General features: G+C 29.8%; 4 protein-coding genes across 7 annotated transcripts; all 4 read left to right on the top strand.

Moving 5' to 3' along the window:
- Positions 1–503: 503 nt before the first annotated feature.
- On the top strand, positions 504–2,680 carry LOC105252259 (odorant receptor 49a-like). Its single transcript, XM_025409503.1, has 5 exons — positions 504–1,465; positions 1,835–1,934; positions 2,117–2,236; positions 2,329–2,484; positions 2,563–2,680. Exons 1-5 carry the CDS (start codon positions 660–662, stop codon positions 2,614–2,616), a joined length of 1,236 nt encoding a protein of 411 aa, XP_025265288.1. The 5' UTR covers positions 504–659; the 3' UTR covers positions 2,617–2,680.
- Positions 2,681–5,368: 2,688 nt separating this feature from the next.
- LOC105252258 lies at positions 5,369–11,554 on the top strand. The gene is made up of 6 exons (XM_025409592.1): positions 5,369–6,174; positions 6,554–6,653; positions 6,829–6,939; positions 9,050–9,073; positions 9,313–9,464; positions 11,312–11,554. Exons 1-6 carry the CDS (start codon positions 5,369–5,371, stop codon positions 11,430–11,432), a joined length of 1,314 nt encoding a protein of 437 aa, XP_025265377.1. The 3' UTR covers positions 11,433–11,554.
- A 46-nt stretch (positions 11,555–11,600) lies between these two features.
- Positions 11,601–16,467, top strand: LOC109610063. Of its 2 annotated transcripts, XM_025409497.1 has the most exons (10): positions 11,601–12,142; positions 12,311–12,423; positions 12,808–12,907; positions 13,111–13,221; positions 13,316–13,487; positions 14,235–15,018; positions 15,352–15,451; positions 15,560–15,670; positions 15,862–16,017; positions 16,387–16,467. In XM_025409497.1, the coding sequence occupies exons 1-10, from the start codon at positions 11,618–11,620 to the stop codon at positions 16,438–16,440; spliced, it is 2,226 nt and encodes a 741-aa protein (XP_025265282.1). In that variant the 5' UTR covers positions 11,601–11,617; the 3' UTR covers positions 16,441–16,467. The 2 variants fall into 2 exon arrangements, with proteins under 2 accessions (XP_025265282.1, XP_025265281.1); XM_025409496.1 differs by having other exon boundaries at positions 11,601–12,423.
- Positions 16,468–18,107: 1,640 nt separating this feature from the next.
- Positions 18,108–20,625, top strand: LOC109610072 (odorant receptor 85c-like). 3 transcript variants are annotated; one of them, XM_025409507.1, is made up of 5 exons: positions 18,108–18,977; positions 19,548–19,647; positions 19,763–19,873; positions 20,205–20,351; positions 20,501–20,625. In XM_025409507.1, the coding sequence occupies exons 1-5, from the start codon at positions 18,163–18,165 to the stop codon at positions 20,549–20,551; spliced, it is 1,224 nt and encodes a 407-aa protein (XP_025265292.1). In that variant the 5' UTR covers positions 18,108–18,162; the 3' UTR covers positions 20,552–20,625. The 3 variants fall into 3 exon arrangements, with proteins under 3 accessions (XP_025265292.1, XP_019883396.1, XP_025265293.1); XM_020027837.2 differs by having other exon boundaries at positions 20,196–20,351; XM_025409508.1 differs by lacking the exon at positions 19,763–19,873 and having other exon boundaries at positions 20,196–20,351.

Here is a 20,625-nt window from a genome sequence, read left to right as displayed (position 1 = left end):
CAATTTATTCTTATTGAAAAAAATATAATATATACCAGAAATTTTATATGTAAATTTATTTTCTTTTACATTTGTGTACTTCTTATAATTATATTATAGTTGTTATTTATAATTTAAAATTATAATTTAAATGAAACAGTATCGACGTAACAAATTTCTTATTAACAAGTAATAAATCATAATAATATATTTTACTTACATGACATCCTATTTACATAATAATATATAACATAAAACATATTATTCCTTCTCAATCGTAAGTTCAAACTTGGTAATTATCATATGGTGTATGACGATCTTTCTTTGCTCATCAATGGTGTATTCATCCGGAAGTTTGGTTCGTAATTTATTTTGTATTTTTGTCATATAGCTCTTTAATACGCGCAGCCGTTATGTGCACGCAAGCGCATTATTCTTACCGCAAAAAGAGACAGACCACCTATAATTACACATACCTGCTCAGTCGTGCTCGAGATTCTAGTCTTGCCTGACCATCTGTTATCCGTAAACCCGAAATAACGTATGACGAAATTAATGAAAATTCTTAAGAGCTAAAAAAGACGTGGCGAACGCGAATTTCGTGATCAAATTCATTAGGTATAAAATTTTAATTTAAGAAACATTAATTAAAATACCAAATTATTAAAATACCATCAGAAATGAAGTTAATCACGGGACAATCGTCGACGACAATTCGAGCAAACGAAAATCATTTCAACTACGCGGTGCAAGTGACTCGCGTTATTCTGCGAATGATCGGTGCATGGCCAATCCCGAAATTCGCATCCAACGCGAAAAAAATTGCGATCCGTTTGCAAAACGCTTTTTGCTATTTTTTATTTGCATTTATTCTCGTGCCTGGTCTTTTATTAGTATTTTTGAAAGAACGTGACTTCAAACGGAGGGTTAAGTTAATAGGACCTCTTCTAAACTGTTGGATGGGTTGCATGAAGTACAGTTTATTCATTTATCACGCAAAAGAAATCCAATCGTGCCTGGAACAGGTACAGCAGGATTGGCAGAGTACCGTCAATTGGAACGATCAAAAAGCGATGCTATCCAAAGCGAGAATAGGCCGAAAATTTGCAATCTTCTCCGCTGTTTTCGTGTACATCGGCGGCCTATCTTTTCGTACCATCGTGCCGCTCTCGAAAGGACGAATGTTAACACCGATGAATACTACGGTAAGAGCCCTCTCATGCCCCAGTTACTTTGTCAAGTTCGACGAGCAAGCCTCACCGGCGTACGAGATCGTATTTACCTTGCAATTCTTCGCGGGGTTGCTCACCTATTCGGTGACATGCGGCGCGGCCGGACTAGCGGCATTTTTTATCATGCATGTTTGCGGACAGCTGAGCGTCTTAATCGCCAAACTGCAGCATTTTACTGACATGACGGAGCCTGAGGATCGAACTGTGGCGACTTTCCTGGCCAATATTGTGGAACATCATATAAAAGTAAAAAAGTGAGCCTATAAAAATAATTAAATGAAGGAGAGAAGTTTTCATAAATAAATTTTTTTTCAATTTTTATTACAAGTGAAAAATAATCATAAAATATAATTGATATAACACAATTTTTTTATGTGTTATGACTATTTTTTGTATAACTGTTTTATAATTTTCTTCAAGTTATAATATTATATTTATTATAATTATTATGAAAAATATTGTGGAAAAAATTTTAATATTGCAAATTAGATAAGCTATAATGATTTTTTATTTCTAATAATTAATTCTTAGAATTATAGTAATAGTGTTCTAAATGAAAAATTGTAAAAAAATATTATCAATTATTATCTCAATTATTAATTAAATAAATTGTTCACTTATAGTTTTTTGAAACAAGTAGAGGAAGCTATGCAATTCATATGGTTAGTGGAACTAGTAGGATCTACTGTACTCTTATGTTTCGTAGAATATTACGTTATTATGGTAATCATAAAAAATACTTTCCACGAGATTTTGCATAATCAATTTGATGTTGATTAAATTAAATTAAATTAAACAGAAATTTATAGCTAATATAATATTCATTATCAAATCATTATAGTTTATTATTATGATTATAAATTTATATAATAAAATTCATTATTTATATAATATTAACTGTATAGGAATGGGGAAATAGCGATTCTACAGCCATGTTAACTATGTTTACTCATTTTGTGATGCTTATATCTTTCATTATTTCCATTTTTACTAATTGTTATGTCGGTCAACTTTTGACAGATCAGGTATCGCAATATTTACATTATTTTTGTTGTAAAAATTAAACATCAACGTTGTCAAGCACTGTCTAAAAATATATAATCAATAATTGTAAAAGAGCATCAAGTTTGGATTGAAAACATCTACGATAAATTGGTACCGTCTTTCGTATAAAAGGGCTCGTTCTTTAATTCTGATAATAGCAATTTCTAATATTCCGGCAAAAATCTCTGCAGGTAGAATGATAGAAATGTCTCTATCCACATTCAGTAACGTGAGTATAAAACAGAAAAAAATTTGACATTTTTGTTTGCCAACCGTAAATCACGAAATCTGTTTTGTTTCTTTATAGATTATCACAACATCGATGACATACTTTAATCTGCTTCGAAAATTTATCACGTGATTTATTTTCGATAAACTTTCTATGACTTAGATGCATTATGAGATATTTAAACATTTAATTTGTAATTGTAATTATTTTTGACACAAATAGAAAGACAAGATTTGCCAACGAATATTCTTTTCTTTTTTTTCATTTTATTTTTCCACTTTTATTAATGATAATTTCCATAAGAAATCAGTTGCAAAGTCTATTAATTAATTTACTAAAGTCTAATTTTATATATTTAGATATGACATGACTTGATCTCTTTCTTAACCATTTACGAAAATAACATTAAATTTAACGGGTGTAAAATTGTAAGATTTATAATAATATTATATATAAATATATATATATATATATATATATATATATTTTGAATATACATATCATATATTTGCTGATATATAAAATGTAGTATCGAAAACAGATAATATAACATTTCCACGTCTGGCAAAGCTAATATCAAAAATATTAACTCGTTCGACAAAAAAATTGATTAATCTAAACTTTATTACGGTTAAATTAATTTATCAAATTAATTATCTGAAAAACTACATTTAAAAGAAAACAAATTGTATTGCATTTTTATAATATATTGTAGTAACTTATACAATATATTGTAAAATTTAGCATGCAACAAGTTAAAGAAATTATACTATTTATATTATTTTCCACTTTCCCTTTCTCTCGCATGTTCACACTGACGTAATTTGTATTTTATTAAAAAACACAACTAGTAGCAATCATTATCTTTCGTAAAACACGAAATACAATTTTTGCAAAATTATTATAGATATTCATAAGTAAGATAATAATTATAATATTTAATTTTGTTGACTTTTGACTAATTAATTGAAAATTATATACCGGTAAAGAATCTACGATTAACATTCATATATTTTTTAGATTTTATAGTTATACAGCTTTTATCCCTCGTTATATTTCTCCTACATTATACATATTCTCTAAAACACAAAGTTATAAATCACTTTCTCATAAAAAGTATCAATTATTTTTCACGTTTACGATTGAATATGTAATTTGATGTAAATCGTTTTGCGTATTTCTTTTTCAAGATTGTGGACAGCTTAACTTGCAGCTACACTCAACGCACAATGTATCTTTTCAAAGATATTTCGCTTTTCCAATCAGTTTAACATAGTTAATCGCATTTTTTAAAAACTCATCTATGAGAAATAAATATAATTTTATTCTATTATAAATCATATAATCATATGAAGTTTTAATTTCGATATACTTGCATGATTATGTGATTTATAACATAATAAAATTATTAAGCATATTATTATTTTTATAATTAACAGAAAATTCATCAATCTTAAATAAAATAGAAAAATCTATCTTAAATATAAAAATTAAAATTAATAAAACAAAAATATGACATTTTATTGTTAATAAAATATATAATTTTTTTAAGATTATATAACTTCTTAAGCTTTCATCGTCTTACCGAAACATTTCCAAGAATTATTTAATAGATACAACAACGTGTATAACAGATTGTAGAAAAAATAAAATGTGTAAATACATAAATGTAAGATAGAAAGAATAAAATACGAATGTTTGAATATTTTGTATTAAAAAATTCGCATATTTTTCTTTTTATTCTGTATTTATACATTACAATTAACGCAGATTTAAGAAAGACTTATTCTATTTTTATACTATTTCATATACGCGCGAATTATATAAATACATATTATCTTTACCTTGTGTATATATGTAAATATTATAATCTATGTTACTTTAAGGAAAAAAATCTTTAAGGAAAAAAATCTTCAGTCTTTATGGAAAGGAAGGCACCCAAAATTTCGTATATCTAATTCATGAACAGTAGCAGAAATAGTTCGAGAGAAATAGTCTTTCTTCATCTTAAATCAATATGACTATAAAATGCACTCTTTATTGTCTTAATATAGCTGATAGCACAACAACTTATTTCTTGAAAGGGAAACCTCACGAAACGACGCAGTCATACTTTACTTCCTGCGCTTGTATTTTTGCACAATCCTTTCAAGCGAGATCCTGCGCTTTAATAATGTACAGAATCCTTCACATCTAGTACCGTTTATAATATTAACTAACGCAGACATAAATTTCCAAATCTTTTATTCTCATTTATACCAGAAATTTTATATATAAATTTATTTTTTTTACACTTGTATACTTCTTATAATTATATTAGAGTTGTTATTTATAACCTAAAGTTATAATTTAAATGAAACAGTATCGACGTCACAAATTTCTTATTAACATATTACTCATAATATTTTACTTTCATGACATCCTGTTTACATAATAATATGTAGCACAAAACATATTCCTATTCAATCATAAGTTTAAACTTGATAATTATTAGTATAGTATGACGATTTTTTCTGTGTTCATTAATAGATATTCATCCAGAAGTTTGTTTCGTAATCTTTTTCTCATATATTCTCCCTTTATTACGCGCAGCCGTTTCGTGCACGCAAGCGCATTGTTCTTACTCCAGAAAGAGAGAGAGACCATCTATAATTACAAACACCTATTTAGTCATGCTCGAGCTTCTAGTTTCGCCTGATCATCTGTTATCCGTAAACCCGAAATAACGTATGACAAAATTAATAAAAATTCTTAACAGCAAAAGAAGAGACGTGGCGACCACGAATTTTGTGATCAAATTTATTACGCATACAATTTTAATTTAAGAAATATTAATTAAAATATCAAATAATTAAAATATCAAATTATTAAAATATCATCAAAAATGAAGCTAATCACGGAACGCTCGTCGAAAACAATTCAAGAGAACGAAAATCATTTCAATTATGCAGTGCAAGTGACTCGCGTTATTCTAAGGATGATCGGTGCATGGCCGATCCCGAAATTCGCATCCAACGCGAAAAAAATTGTGATTCGATTGCAGAACGTTATTTGCTATTTTTTATTTGCGTTTATTCTCGTGCCTGGTCTTTTATTAGTATTTCTGAAAGAACGCGATGTCAAACGGAGGGTCAGGTTAATGGGACCCCTTCTAAACTGTTGGATGGGTTGCATAAAGTACAGTCTATTCATTTATCACGCGAAAGAAATCCAATCGTGCCTAGAACAGGCACAACAGGATTGGCAGAGCACCGTCAATTGGAATGATCGAAAAGCGATGCTATCCAAAGCGAGAATAGGCCGACAGTTCGCCATCTTCTCCGCTGCTTTCATGTACATCGGCGGGCTATCATACCGTACCATCGTGCCACTCTCGAAAGGACGAATGTTAACACCGATGAATACTACGGTAAGAGCTCTCTCGTGCCCCAGTTACTTTGTCAAGTTCGATGAGCAAACCTCGCCGACGTACGAAATCGTATTTACCCTGCAATTCTTCGCGGGAATGCTCACCTATTCGGTGACATGTGGCGCGGCCGGATTAGCTGCATTTTTTATCATGCATGTTTGCGGACAGTTGAGTGTCTTGATCGGCAAACTGCAGCAACTTGATGACATGACGGAGCCTGAGGATCGAACTGTTGCGACTTTATTGGCCAATATTGTGGAACATCAAATAAAAGTAAAAAAGTGAGCCTATAAAAATGATTATAAATGAAGGAGAGAAATTTTTATAAATAATATTTGTTTAAATTTTTGTTATAAATGAAAGATAATCATAAAATATAATTGATATAAAACAAAAAGTCATAAAATATAATTGATATAAAACAATATTTTTTTATGAGTTATGACTATTTTTCAGTGTATAATATTGTATAATTCTTTTCAAATTAGAATTATTATGAAAAATATTGTGGAAAAAATTTCAATATTGCAAATTAGATAAGAATATAATGAATTTTTATTTCTAACATTATTAGTTATCATTTAGAATTGTAATAGTTCTGAGTGAAAAATTGCTTAAAAATATTATCAATTATTAATTAGATAAATCATTAATTTACAGTTTTTTGAAACAAGTAGAGGAAGCTATGCAATTCATATGGTTAGTGGAAATAGTAGGATCTACTATTCTCTTATGTCTCGTCGGATATTACGTTATTATGGTAATCATGAAAAATACTTTGCAGGAGATAATCAATTGCATAATCAATTTAATGTTGATAATTATCAAACAAAAATTTGTAGCTAATATAATATACATTATTAAATCGTTATAATTTATTATTATAATTAAATAAAATTATATAATAAAATTCATTTATAATATTAACTGTATAGGAATGGGAAAGTAGCGATTCTACAGCTGTGTTAACTATGTTTGTAATGTTTATATCTTTCACTATTTCCATTTTTACTAATTGTTATATCGGTCAACTTTTGACAGATCAGGTATCGTAATATTTGCATTATTTTTGCTGTGAAAATAAAAACACCAACGTTGTCAAGTACTATCTAAAAATATATAATCGATAACTATACAGAGCATCAATGTTGGATTGATAACATCTACGATAAATTGGCACCGTCTTTCGTATAAAAGGGCTCGTTCTTTAATTCTGATAATGGCAATTTCTAATATTCCGGCAAAAATCTCTGCTGGTAGAATGATGGAGATGTCTCTACCCACATTCAGTAACGTGAGTATAAAACAATGTAAAAGTGTGTCGTTCTTGTTTGTTAACTATAAATCACAAAATCTGTTTCGTTTTTCATAGATTATCAGAACATCGATGACGTACTTTAATCTGCTTCGAAAATTTGTCACGTGATTTCATATTGTTCAATGAACCTTCCATGACTTAGGAGATACTTAAACATTTAATCTGTAATTGTAATTATTTTTGACACAAATGGACAAGGTTTATCAAGAAATATTTCTCTTTTTTTTATTTCATTTTTCCACTTTTATCAATGATAATTTTCATAAGAAATCAGTTGCAAAGTCTTCTAATTAATTTACTTACTAAAATATAATTGTAGATATTTAAATTGGACATGATTTGACCCCTTACTTCCTTAACAATTCAAATGATGACATTATCATTAAACATTCAATTTAACTGGTATTAATGCATTTGTAAGGTATAATCTATGATCTAATACAATGTATTACTTTCGTAAATCAAAGAATACTTTCGTCTCTGTGAATCGATTTTATAATTACTTGTGGCAAAAAATCGCACACGAAACCCCTTAGTACCGAAGTTCTAACTACACCGAATCACCGTGGTTGCGAAGGTGATTCACTCACGCAAACGCAAAAATGTACATATAATGTAATCGATAAGTTTCGTTATAGTTTCTGTCAGTCGTGATCGCAAAATCTTTTCGCGAACAAATATCAGAAAAGGATCCGTTTCTTTTGTCACCAGTCTATATCATGTTTGAACCCGCAGATTTACACAATGCTAAATATGAGGACGACATAAGATATACCGTGCAAGTGCATAGGCTGATCTTAGGATTGATTGGCGTGTGGCCTACTTTGGAAAACCTCGTCTTCAAAAAAGATTTTTAAAAGGATTTCTCCGAGCAGTGTGTTGCTTACTGTCCTTTAATCTAATACCATGGGCTTTGTACATGTTTCTAATCTTTGTTACGTTCAAGAGCAGACTGAAGATGACCGGCACACATTGTTTTTATATTATGGTGCCCACTATGTATTGCACCCTTATATTAAGGGAAGATAGCATCAGAAAATGCGTGAAACACATGGAGAAGGACTGACAAAATGTCAAAAATGAGAACGATCGTAAAATTATGCTGGATCGAGCGAAAGCCGGTTGTTTTATTTTGATTTGCACCACTCTATTTCTCCAACGGCTTTACTTATCGTCTGATACAGCCGATATTTCGCAACAAAATCATCGTCAATAGGATGTCACTATCAGACCGCTGGTACACGGTCATTATCATATCTTCTTCAATCTGCAGCACAGATCCCGCTTACGAAATCATGTTCTCGATATATTTACTGATCTTCGTATATATCATTATAGCGAATGTTTGTGGCGTCACCGCATTGTTTACCATACACGCTTGCGGGCAACTCGAGATGCTGGCCACTTGGCTTTAAAATCTACCAAAGGAGGCTCAGTGGTCGTAGAGTCATGTCACTGCTCGAAGATTGGCAACGATTATCCTGCATCACATAAGGATACGTAGGTAAGCAACTCAAATTATTCTGTATTCTTAATTTTTGATTTGCTATTAATTAATTTTTAATAACCGATTTAATTTTTTTGCATTGATTTGCGACGATTTTTCCTTTTCTTAAGGATTAAAATTAATTATTTTATGCTTTTATGAATTATTTTATGCTTTTAGCTCTGCAAGTGTTTATTTGTTAAATATTCAACTTATTGTCAAAAAAACTATCACTTATCTATTGGATTAATCTTATAATTCAAGACATTTATAATAAAAATATTTTATTAACTTGAAAAGAATATCTTTAACAAAGATGTAATTTTAAAAATTATCCGATGCATTGTATTACATTGGGGAAATTTTAAATAATCAGGTAAGGTACACAGATAACAAAAATTAATGTATATAGATATAATATAGATACAACGTCAAATATATTTATAATCAAAGAAAAAATATATTAAAATAAAAAATAACAAAGAATACGCATAGTTTGAAAAAAATTATTATAATGAAACAAGAAACTAATAACATTAAACTAATTGTAAAATCGTATTTATAGAAGAAATTTTATTGATTTAAAAAAATAAAAAATCAATTCTATGCAAACAGTGCAAGAAGATCGGTGAAGTCTCGTACATGATCGAATGGTATCGTCTGCCAGAAAAAAAGTCTCGCTCTTGTGTTAATCATCGCTATCCAGATCGTCTATTAAATTTACTGCCGGAAATTACTTCGAGTTGTCTCTCAGTTCTTTTGCTGACGTAAGTAGTATACAATGTCAATATTTATTAAATTTATTCGTGAATATGTATGGCTTACATATTCATATATTGATCCAATCAATAGGTTGTTAAAATATCCGTTAGCTACTTGAACATGCTACGCACATTAACTTAATAATATTTATTGCATATATTTATGTGTAGAGAAATTATTGCAATTGTCGATTTAAGTTTAATGTCAATTCTTATTGGAAAAAAATAAAATATATAAAAATGCCAATTTATATATATATATATATATATATATATATATATATAATATAATATAAATAAAAAACTTACGTATCTGCATATATTAAAAAATATTCGCTTAAAAAATCTAATGCACTTTTTTAGTTATAAAAAGGATTTTTCAAATTTTTGATCAATTTTATTTAATTTTATACAATAAAAATGGTTCGCGACAAAGAGACTTTGATGAAAATAGATTTGATATCTCCTTATATTAAATCTATTTTCATCAAAGTGTCTTTGTCGCTAACCATTTTTATTGCATGGTATAAAATTAAATAAAATTAATTAAAAATTTGAAAAATCCTTCAAAGATTAAGGAAATAAGATTTACATCATTTACAATACTTGTATTGCAGAACGTAAAACTTGCATATATTCATCGTTTTTTCCCCTTTTCATCCGGAAAATCTCAAGCTCTTCCTTCTCTTAGACTAACTATATTTTTTGAAAAAACTGCGTAAGCTAAAAAAAGCGAATTCTGTTTTTCCATTGTCGCTCAATAGTTCGCGAACGTCGGAGTCACGATCATGTCGCGTTTCTTCCTCGTGTTCCCAACGCACAACATATATAAGCAGGACTGCGAGTACAGTATTCAACTAAATTGTTGATTCTCAAACCGATTGATAGCTGACAAACTACTGTCGCACAGCATCCAGGTTGTCCGTCATTCTTTGATTCTCTTTACAATAGTGCTCTGTGTACTGTATATTTTGTTCGAACCGGACATGCATTTGAAACTAAAAGCTTTCGGTTCAATGATACACTGGCGGATCGATGATGCGAATTATTGTTCATTACTGTTTCGTAGCCACGAGATACGCAAATGCATGAATCACATGCGCGTCGATTGGTAAGTCGTAAAAAACATATATGTTCGCGAAGTGATGCTGAGGAACGCCAAGTTTGATCGATTCGTCCGGTTTCTATGCGGTTTACATGCAGGGTGGCGTCTGTTCTAAGCATCATCATTGCTCTGACAGATCATTCGTCGTATTATATCAATAATATCATACAATACCATAACGATGCGTTAGCTGCCGTGTCCATTCTATACGGAACTAGTACAGTCCAGCGAACGAGATTGTAGTCGGTCTCCATCTACTATCAACTTCATATAATACCATCACGGTTGATGTAAAAAATCCTATCCGAATTCGAAAGTCCTCACGTCTAGTACCGTTTGTATTAATAATATTAATAATATTAATAAATGCAAGCACAAACATTTCCAAATATTTTATTCTCATTTATACCAGAAATTTTATACGTAAATTTATTTTCTTTTACATTTGTGTACTTCTTATAATTATATTATAGTTGTTATTTATAATTTAAAATTATAACTTAAATAAAACAGTATCGACGTAACAAATTTCTTATTAACAAGTAATAAATCATAATAATATATTTTACTTCCATGACATCCTATTTACATAATAATATATAACACAAAACACATATTATTCCTTTTCAATCGTAAGTTTAAACTTGGCAATTACCATATGGTGTATGACGGTCTTTTCTTTGCTCATCATTGGTGTATTCATCCCAAAGTTTGGTTCATAATTTATTTTGTATTTTTGTCATTATAGCCCTTTATTACGCGCAGCCGTTTTGTGCACGCAAGCGCATCATTCTTACCGCAGAAAGAGAGAGACCACCTATAATTACACATACCTGCTCAGTCGTGTTCGAGCTTCTAGTCTTGTCTGACCATCTGTTATAAACCCGAAATAACGTATGACAAAATTAATAAAAATTCTTAACAGCAAAAGAAGAGACGTGGTGACTGCGAATTTTATGCTCAAATTTATTACGTAAATTTAATATCAATTTAATACCAATTTTAATTTAAGAAACATTAATTAAAGTACCAAATTATTAAAATACCATCAAAAATGAAGCTAATCACGGAACGCTCGTCGAAGACAATTCAAGAAAGCGAAAATCATTTCAATTATGCAGTGCAAGTGACTCGCGTTATTCTACGGATGATCGGTGTATGGCCGATCCCGAAATTCGCATCCAACGCGGAAAAAATTGCGATTCGATTGCAGAATGTTATTTGCTATTTTTTATTTGCGTTTATTATCGTGCCTGGTCTTTTATTAATATTTCTGAAAGAACGCGATGTTAAACGGAAGGTCAGGTTAATAGGACCCCTTCTGAACTGTTGGATGGGTTGCATGAAGTACAGTCTATTCATTTATCACGCGAAAAAAATTCAATCGTGCCTAGAACAGATACAACAGGATTGGCAGAGCACCGTCAATTGGAATGATCGACAAGCGATGCTATCCAAGGCGAGAATAGGCCGAAAGTTCGCCATCTTCTCCGCTGCCTTCATGTACATCGGCGGGCTATCTTACCGTAGCATCGTACCACTCTCGAAAGGACGAATGTTAACACCGATGAATACTACGGTAAGAGTTCTCTCGTGCCCCAGTTACTTTGTCAAATTCGACGAACAAGCCTCGCCGGCGTATGAGATCGTATTTACCCTGCAATTCTTCGCGGGGTTTCTCACCTATTCGATGACATGCGGCGTGGCCGGATTAGCGGCATTTTTTATTATGCATGTTTGCGGACAGCTGAGTGTCTTGATCGGCAAACTGCAGCAACTTAATGACATGGCGGAGCCCGAGGATCGAACTATTGCGACTTTGTTGGCCAATATTGTGGAACATCAAATAAAAGTAAAAAAGTGAGACTATAAAAATGATTAAATGAAGCAGAGAAATTTTTATAAATAATATTTTTTTTAATTTTTCTTACAAATGAGAGATAATCATAAAATATTATTATATATATAATTTATATAAAACACAAAGTCATAAAATGTAATTGATACAAAACAATATTTTTTTATGAGCTATTTTTCAGTGTATAACAATTGTATAATTGTCTTCAAATTATAATTATTATAAAAAATATTGCGGAAAAAAAATTTTAATATTGCAAATTAGATAAGAATATAATGAATTTTTATTTCTAACATTATTAGTTATCTCTTAAAATTGTAATAGTGTTCTGAAAAATTGCTTAAAAATATTATTAATTATAAACTAGATAAATCATTCATTTACAGTTTTTTGAAACAAGTAGAGGGAGCTATGCAATTCATATGGTTAATGGAAATAGTAGGATCTACTATTCTCTTATGTCTCGTCGGATATTATGTTATTATGGTAATCATGAAAAATACTTTCCATGAGATAATTAATTGTATGTTGATAATTATCAAACAAAAATTTGTAGCTAATATAATATACATTATTAAATCGTTATGATTTATTATTATAATTTAATAAAATTATATAATAATTATATAATAAAATTATATAATAATAAAATTATGTAATAATAAAATTTATTGATATTAACTGTATAGGACTGGGAAAGTAGTGATTCTACAGCTATGTTAACTATGTTTGTGGTGCTCATATCTTTTACTATTTCCATTTTTACTAATTGTTATGTTGGTCAACTTTTGACAGATCAGGTATTGTAATATTTGCATTATTTTTGCTGTGAAAATTAGAACACCAACGTTGTCAGATATACTGTCTAAATATATATAATCCATAACTATACAGAGCATCAAGGTTGGATTGATAACATCTACGATAAATTGGTATTGTCTTTCGTATAGAAGGGCTCGTTCTTTAATCCTGATAATGGCAATTTCTAATATTCCGATAAAAATCTCTGCAGGTGGAATGATGGAAATGTCTCTACCCACATTCAGTAACGTGAATATAAAGCAATGTAAAAGTTTGTCGTTTCTGTTTGTCAACCATAAATCACGAAATCTGTTTCGTTATTTCATAGATTATCAAAACATCGATGGCGTACTTTAATCTGCTTCGAAAATTTGTCACGTGATTTCATATTGTTCAATGACTTAGGTACAATATGAAATACTTAAATATTTAATCTGTAATTGTAATTATTTTTGACACAAATGGACTAGGTTTGCCAACAAATATTTCTCTTTGTTTCATTTCATTTTTCTACTTTTATCAATAATAATTTTCATAAGAAATCAGATGCAAAGCCTTCTAATTAATTTACTTACTAAAATCTAATTGTAGATATTGAAATTGGACATGATTAGACCCCTTACTTCCTTAACAATTCACAAATGATGACATTATCATTAAACATTCAATTTAACGGGTATTAATCTATTTGTAAGGTATAATCTATGATCTAATACAATGTATTACTTTCGTAAACCAAAGAATACTTTCGTCTCTGTGAATCGATTTTATAATTACTTGTGGCAAAAAATCGCACACGCAACCCCTTAGTACCGAAGTTCTAACTACACCGAACCACCGTGGTTGCGAAGGTGATTCACTCACGCAGACGCAAAAGTGTACATATAATGTAGTCGATAAGTTTCGTTATAGTTTTGTCTGTCAGTCGTGATCGCGCAATCTTCTCGCGAACAAATATCAGAAGAGGATCCGTTTCTTTTGTCGCCAGTCTATATCATGTTCGAATCCGCAGATTTACACAACGCTAAATATGAGGACGACATAAGATATACCGTGCAAGTGCATAGGCTAATCTTAGGATTGATCGGCGTGTGGCCTATTTTCAAAAAATCTCGTCTTCAAAAGAGATTTTTAAAAGGATTTGTCCGAGCAATGTGTTGCTTACTGCTGTCCTTCAATCTAATACCGTGGGCTTTGTACATGTTTCTGATCTTGGATACGTTCAAGAGCAGATTGAAGATGACCGGCGCGCTTTGTTTTTATATTATGGTGCCTACTATGTATTGCACCCTTATATTACGAGAAGATAGCATCAGAAAATGCATGAAACATATGGAGAAGGACTGGCAAAATGTGAAAGATGAGAACGATCGTAAAATTATGCTGGATCGGGCGAAAGCCGGACGTTTCATTTTGATTTGCGCTACGCTATTTCTATTCGCCAGCGGCTTTACTTATCGTCTAATACAGCCGATATTTCGCGGCAAGATCATCGTCAATGGGAACGTCACTATCAGGCCACTAGTTCAAGGCCATTATTATATCTTCTTCGATCCGCAGCGCAGTCCCGCTTACGAAATCGTGTTCTCGATACATTTACTGATCGGTATCTTCATATATATTATTATGGCGAGTGTTTGTGGCGTCACCGCATTGTTTACCATGCACGCTTGTGGACAACTCGAGATGCTAAGCACTTGGCTGGAAAATCTACTAAATGAGCCTCAGTGGTCGCAGAGTCATGTCATTGCTCGAAGATTGGCAGCGATCATCCTGCATCATATAAGGATACGTAGGTAAGCAACTCAAATTATTCTGTATCTTACGTTAATTTTTGATTTGCTAATAATTAATTGTTAATAACCGATTTAATTTTTCTGCATTGATTTGCGACGATTTTTCCTTTTCTTAAGTATTAAAATTAATTATTTTATGCTTTTGAATATTTTAGCTCTGCAACTGTTTACTTGTTAAATACTCAACTCATTGTAAAAAAAAACTATCACTTATCTATTGGATTAATCTTATAATTCAAGACATTTATAATAAAAATATTTTATTAACTTGAAAAGAATATCTTTAACAAAGATATAATTTTAGAAATTATCCGATGCAATATCGATTTCTAGATTTTTACAGCACATACAACATCTTATAGGAGAAATGTGTTTTATCGAGATTATTGGTAGCACTTTAGTGTTGTGTCTGCTAGGATATTATGTGATAACGGTACGCAATATAATAGTAACATTTGTTAACTGATTTTTCTACATCGCATGCAGGTTCTTATTTATATACTATAATTTTTTAAATAAATTAATATGCTTCTTTATATAGGGATGGGAACAGAATGATGCACTTTCCTTTTTGACATATGCTATAATGCTCGTATCTTTTACATTCAATATTTTTATATTGTGTTACATAGGGGAAATTTTAAATATTCAGGTAATGTACACAGATAACAAAAATTAATATGTATATAGATATAATAATGTATATAAGTACAACGTCAAATATATTTATAATCGGAGAAAAATATATTAAAATAAAAAATAACAAAGAATACGCAGTTTTAAAAAAATTATTATTATGAGACAAGAAATATCAATAAAATACATTCTTTATACTTTGCACAGGCGAATAAAGTTTATATAACTTGTTGCACACTCGATTGGTATTGGTTACCTAGTGAACAAGCTCGATATCTTATCCTAATAATTGCAATGGCTAATTATCCTACAAAACTCACGGCGGGTAAAGTGATCGATCTTTCATTTAGCAGTTTCGGTGGTGTAAGCAGTTTTATTTCTTTTAATATGACAACAAATATTTTTCATGTTTTATTATTAAATAAAATTTAAATTATTTTTTTTATATGTAATTCGTATATATAGTATATATATATATATATATATATATATATTATATATATACATTTTATTAGTATATATATATATATACATTTTATTATATATATATATATATATATAATAAAATTATTATATTGAAAAAAAGAGAATTCTGTTACACGAATTTATTCTTCTTTATATATGTACATTTTTATCTATAATATATCTATATAAATACAATATATATATATATATATATATATATATATATATATAATATATTATGCATACACATTTTTTTAATCTTTTTAGGTTATCAAAACCGCGATGGCATATTTAAATTTGCTACGGACAGTCACTATGTAATCGCGTAATATTACATTATACATATTATATAAAATCATATTTATTTATATTATATGGAACATGTATTTATAATTTAAATTCTAAATACATTCATCCATTTTTGTTCCAAAGATTTTTATTAGTATTCTAACACTATATATCAATCCATTTTTATTTAAAAAAATTATAATATAATATGTACATGTTTTAATTGTTTATAAAAAATGATTGCATAGTTACAAAATAATATCCAGTAATTTTTAATCATTTTTCGGTGTGATCCGCAAACTGTTATGAAATAAAATTCAAAAAAAGATATTTTCTTTTTCGTCATATACAGAAATCAAATCATCAGCTTATGCACGATCTCTTTCTATGCGATTTTCTAAAATGAAATTCAATCCAAATATAATTTTCTTGCCTGCACCAAAGCTATTCTAAAAACTACATTACAGAAAACAGCTTTGAGAAACAAGATGTACATCGTATCCCTCTCAGGTAAAAGAAAGGAAGAACAGGATATTGGAAGACATCATTTTTAATCATCGATTAATGATATACATATATATATATATATATATATATATATATATATATATATAATGTGGCGGCTTTAAGTACAGCAATGATCTGTTTTATTATATCACAGTGCGGTTGGCTTGCATCAAGATCAAGAAAAGGATCGAGAAAATGAGAGTTCTACGTATCCGATGCCAAAGATAATCATTAACATTTAATAGAGTGCCGCCAAAAAAAATTTTTTTATTTAACTGTCCAATTCTTTGCTCATAATGTCACAGTGGGCACGTTTAACAACATGCATGTTTACGATTAGATATTCATAAATGAATTATCTGATCAATTGTCAAGAAAGCGTTAATAATACTATGGACGAGAGATTGACGAATTACTCAACTGTGTAGTATCTTGAAGTAAGTCCAATTTTGAAATATTGTTTGTGTGTGTGTGTGTGTGTGTGTGTGTGTGTGTGTGTGTGTGTAGAAATGTGTATTGTATGTCAAAAAGATAACAATGTCAAAAACTAAATTATACTATTTTTACATTAATGTCGTACAATAATAAAATTTGGTAATAAAAATAAGTTGGATAATTTTAACATTTCCAAGGATCATTATTATTTAATAAATATATCAACGTGCATGACAAATTGTAGGAAAAATAAAATGTGTAAATACATAAATATAAGACAGAAAAAATAAAATAAGAATGTTTAAATACTTTGTATTAAAAAATTCGCATATTTTTCTTTTTAGTCTGTATTTATGCACTACAATTAACGCAAATTTAAGAAAGACAGACTTATTCCATTTTTATACTATTTTATGTACTAATTAAATATATATTAACACTTTACCTTACATATATGTACATATATGTACATATTATAATCTATATTAATTTAAAGAAAAAAATCTTCAATCTTTATGGAAGATTCACGGAAGGCACTCAGAAGATAACTGTGCAAAAAATGCAAATCTCCATTTTTAATCTATATTTAAATCATGAACAGTAGCAGAAATAGTTCGAGAGAAATAATCTTCCCTCATCTTAAGTCAATATAACTATAAAATGCACCCTTCATTGTCCTGATGTGGCTGATAGCATGACCATAATACTTATTTCTTGGAAGGGAAGCTACGCGAAACGGCGCAGTCGCACTTCACTTCCTGCGCTTATGTCGCACAATCCTTTCAGTAGCTATCGAGTTCCCGCGCTTTAACGATGTACAAAAACCCTACACAGAATTCGAAAGCCCTCACGTCCACCTATGATTATAAAAGAGACGTGCAGCTGAGCATTCAACTGAATCGTTGGATTCTGAAACCCATCGGCGTTTGGCCAAAATCAGAAAAAACCTCATGGATAGAAAAATATATTTATATGCTAGTAAACGTGATTTGCACCAGTCTTATTGGCTTCTTGTTTATACCCTGCGCTACTTTTGCAGCGCTCGAGGTAAAAGACACGTATGATACTTTGAAGCTCTCCGGACCACTAAGTTTTTGTATAATGGCCGTCATTAAGTATTCCTCTCTGATCTTCCGTGAGAACGATATCCGCAGAGGTGTCGAATATATCGAGAATGATTGGATGAATACACGGCATTTTGAAGATCGGATCATCATGATTAGAAATGCTAAATTCGGTCGTCGTCTCGTAAAGATATGCGCGCTCTTTATGTATGGTGGTGCTGTGTTTTATTATCTTGCCATGCCATTTAGCAACAGCAAAGTTATGGATAGTGATAGAAATTTGACGTATCGGCCTCTAGTGTTTCCGGTCGCCAAAGTAATCGTTGACGTACGATACAGTCCCATCAGTGAGATCTTCTTCTGGGTGCAATGTTTGTCGGGCTTCATTGCGCATTCCATCACTGCCGGTGCATGCAGTGTAGCCGCCGTATTCGCAATGCATGCTTGCGGTCGTCTGGAGGTTTTAATGCAATGGATCGAACATTTGGTGGACGGCAGAGAAGATTTTCACGATTTGGATGAGAGATTGTCGATGATTGTGCAGCAGCACATTCGAATTTTACGGTAAGTTTTATCGACTCTAGTTCTATTATATTTATTATATTTTTCTATTATATTTATTATATTTCTATTATATTTAACTCTCATAAACAAAAAATAGATAGTATCTTGAGAATTATATGCGCATATTATATACGCACGAAGCAATTTCACATTTTGCTTCGCATGTATCAATATAAATATTCATATTATATTTTCGTATTATATTTTATTATATTTTGTATTATATTTTCATTTCATTTAACATTTTTAAATATCTATCTCTATAGAAGGTGTTATTAGTGTAATTTATAGTAATTGAAAAGAATAGAGAAGAAGATTTAGAATACATATAAATATATATAATATCTATTTAAATTCTATATCATTTATGCATGAAAATTTGTTCAATTATTACATTTAAAATATATTGCAATTATATTTTATATTTTATATTAAATTTGTACAATTAGAAAGTATGTTTCATAAGAGATATAACGTCCACTGATCAAGATTTAATGATTTAATTATTAAGTATCATTAAAAAAATTATATTGTTTCTCAAACATTTTACGCGATAATGTACTCTTCCAGTTTTATATCGTTAACGGACAAAGTACTGCGTGAAATATCTATCGTGGAAATTGCAGGATGCACATTAAATATGTGCTTTCTTGGATATTACACTATCATGGTATGCATAAGCTACATAGCACAAAGCGCATTATTTAATATAATATCCAAAATCAAAACTTGACAAACAATGACACCTATAACATATTCAAATACACAAGACTATTTATTTGCAGGAATGGGATAGTAATGATCCTGCACGTTATATAACGTATATTGTTTTACTTCTATCTTTTATATTCAATATTTTTATTTTTTGTTACATTGGTGAACTTATTGCCGAGCAGGTATAGTTTTCATTCTCGAAGTATTCCTCTGCACTTTTTATATAAACGTAATGTGTAACTCAAATCTGACAATTAAATTTTCACAATATATTTATATAAAAGAAATATTATAGTATCTGTACAATAGTAGCATTTGAAATGCGCATTTTTATTTTTTGAAAAATGAAACTCATTAAGCGTAGATATACTTATAAAAAGATTTTTATTTATACTTGCATCTTTATATTATTTGAAAAATGAAATTTTTATCAATAAGCGTGAATATGCTTATAGAAGAAATTTTATTAATTAAAAAAAGAACTAAAAAATCCTATGCAAACAGTGCAAAAAGATCGGTGAAGTCTCGTACATGATCGAATGGTATCGTTTACCAGGAAGAAAAAGTCTCGCTCTTGTATTAATCATCGCTATGTCCAGATCGTCTATCAAATTTACTGCCGGAAATTATTTCGAGTTGTCTCTCTGTACCTTCAGTGACGTAAGTAATACACAGTATCAATGTTTATGTATTAAATTTAACAAATAATATATATTTAAATATATTTAATATATATTTAATATATATTTAAATTCAACAAATAATACATATTTATGACTTATACAATATATCATTAATTCAACCTATAGGTAGTTAAAACATCTGTTGGCTATTTGAACATGCTTCGTACGTTAACTTAGTAAAATCTGTGTTATATGTGTAGAAATTATTGCAATTGTTGATTTAAATGTCAATTTATTATATGATCTCTTTA

The sequence above is a fragment of the Camponotus floridanus genome, unplaced genomic scaffold (genome assembly GCF_003227725.1).
Source record: "Camponotus floridanus strain SB8 unplaced genomic scaffold, Cflo_v7.5 scaffold27, whole genome shotgun sequence".
Lineage (NCBI taxonomy): Eukaryota > Metazoa > Arthropoda > Insecta > Hymenoptera > Formicidae > Camponotus > Camponotus floridanus.
This window is presented reverse-complemented; position numbering and strand designations above follow the sequence as displayed.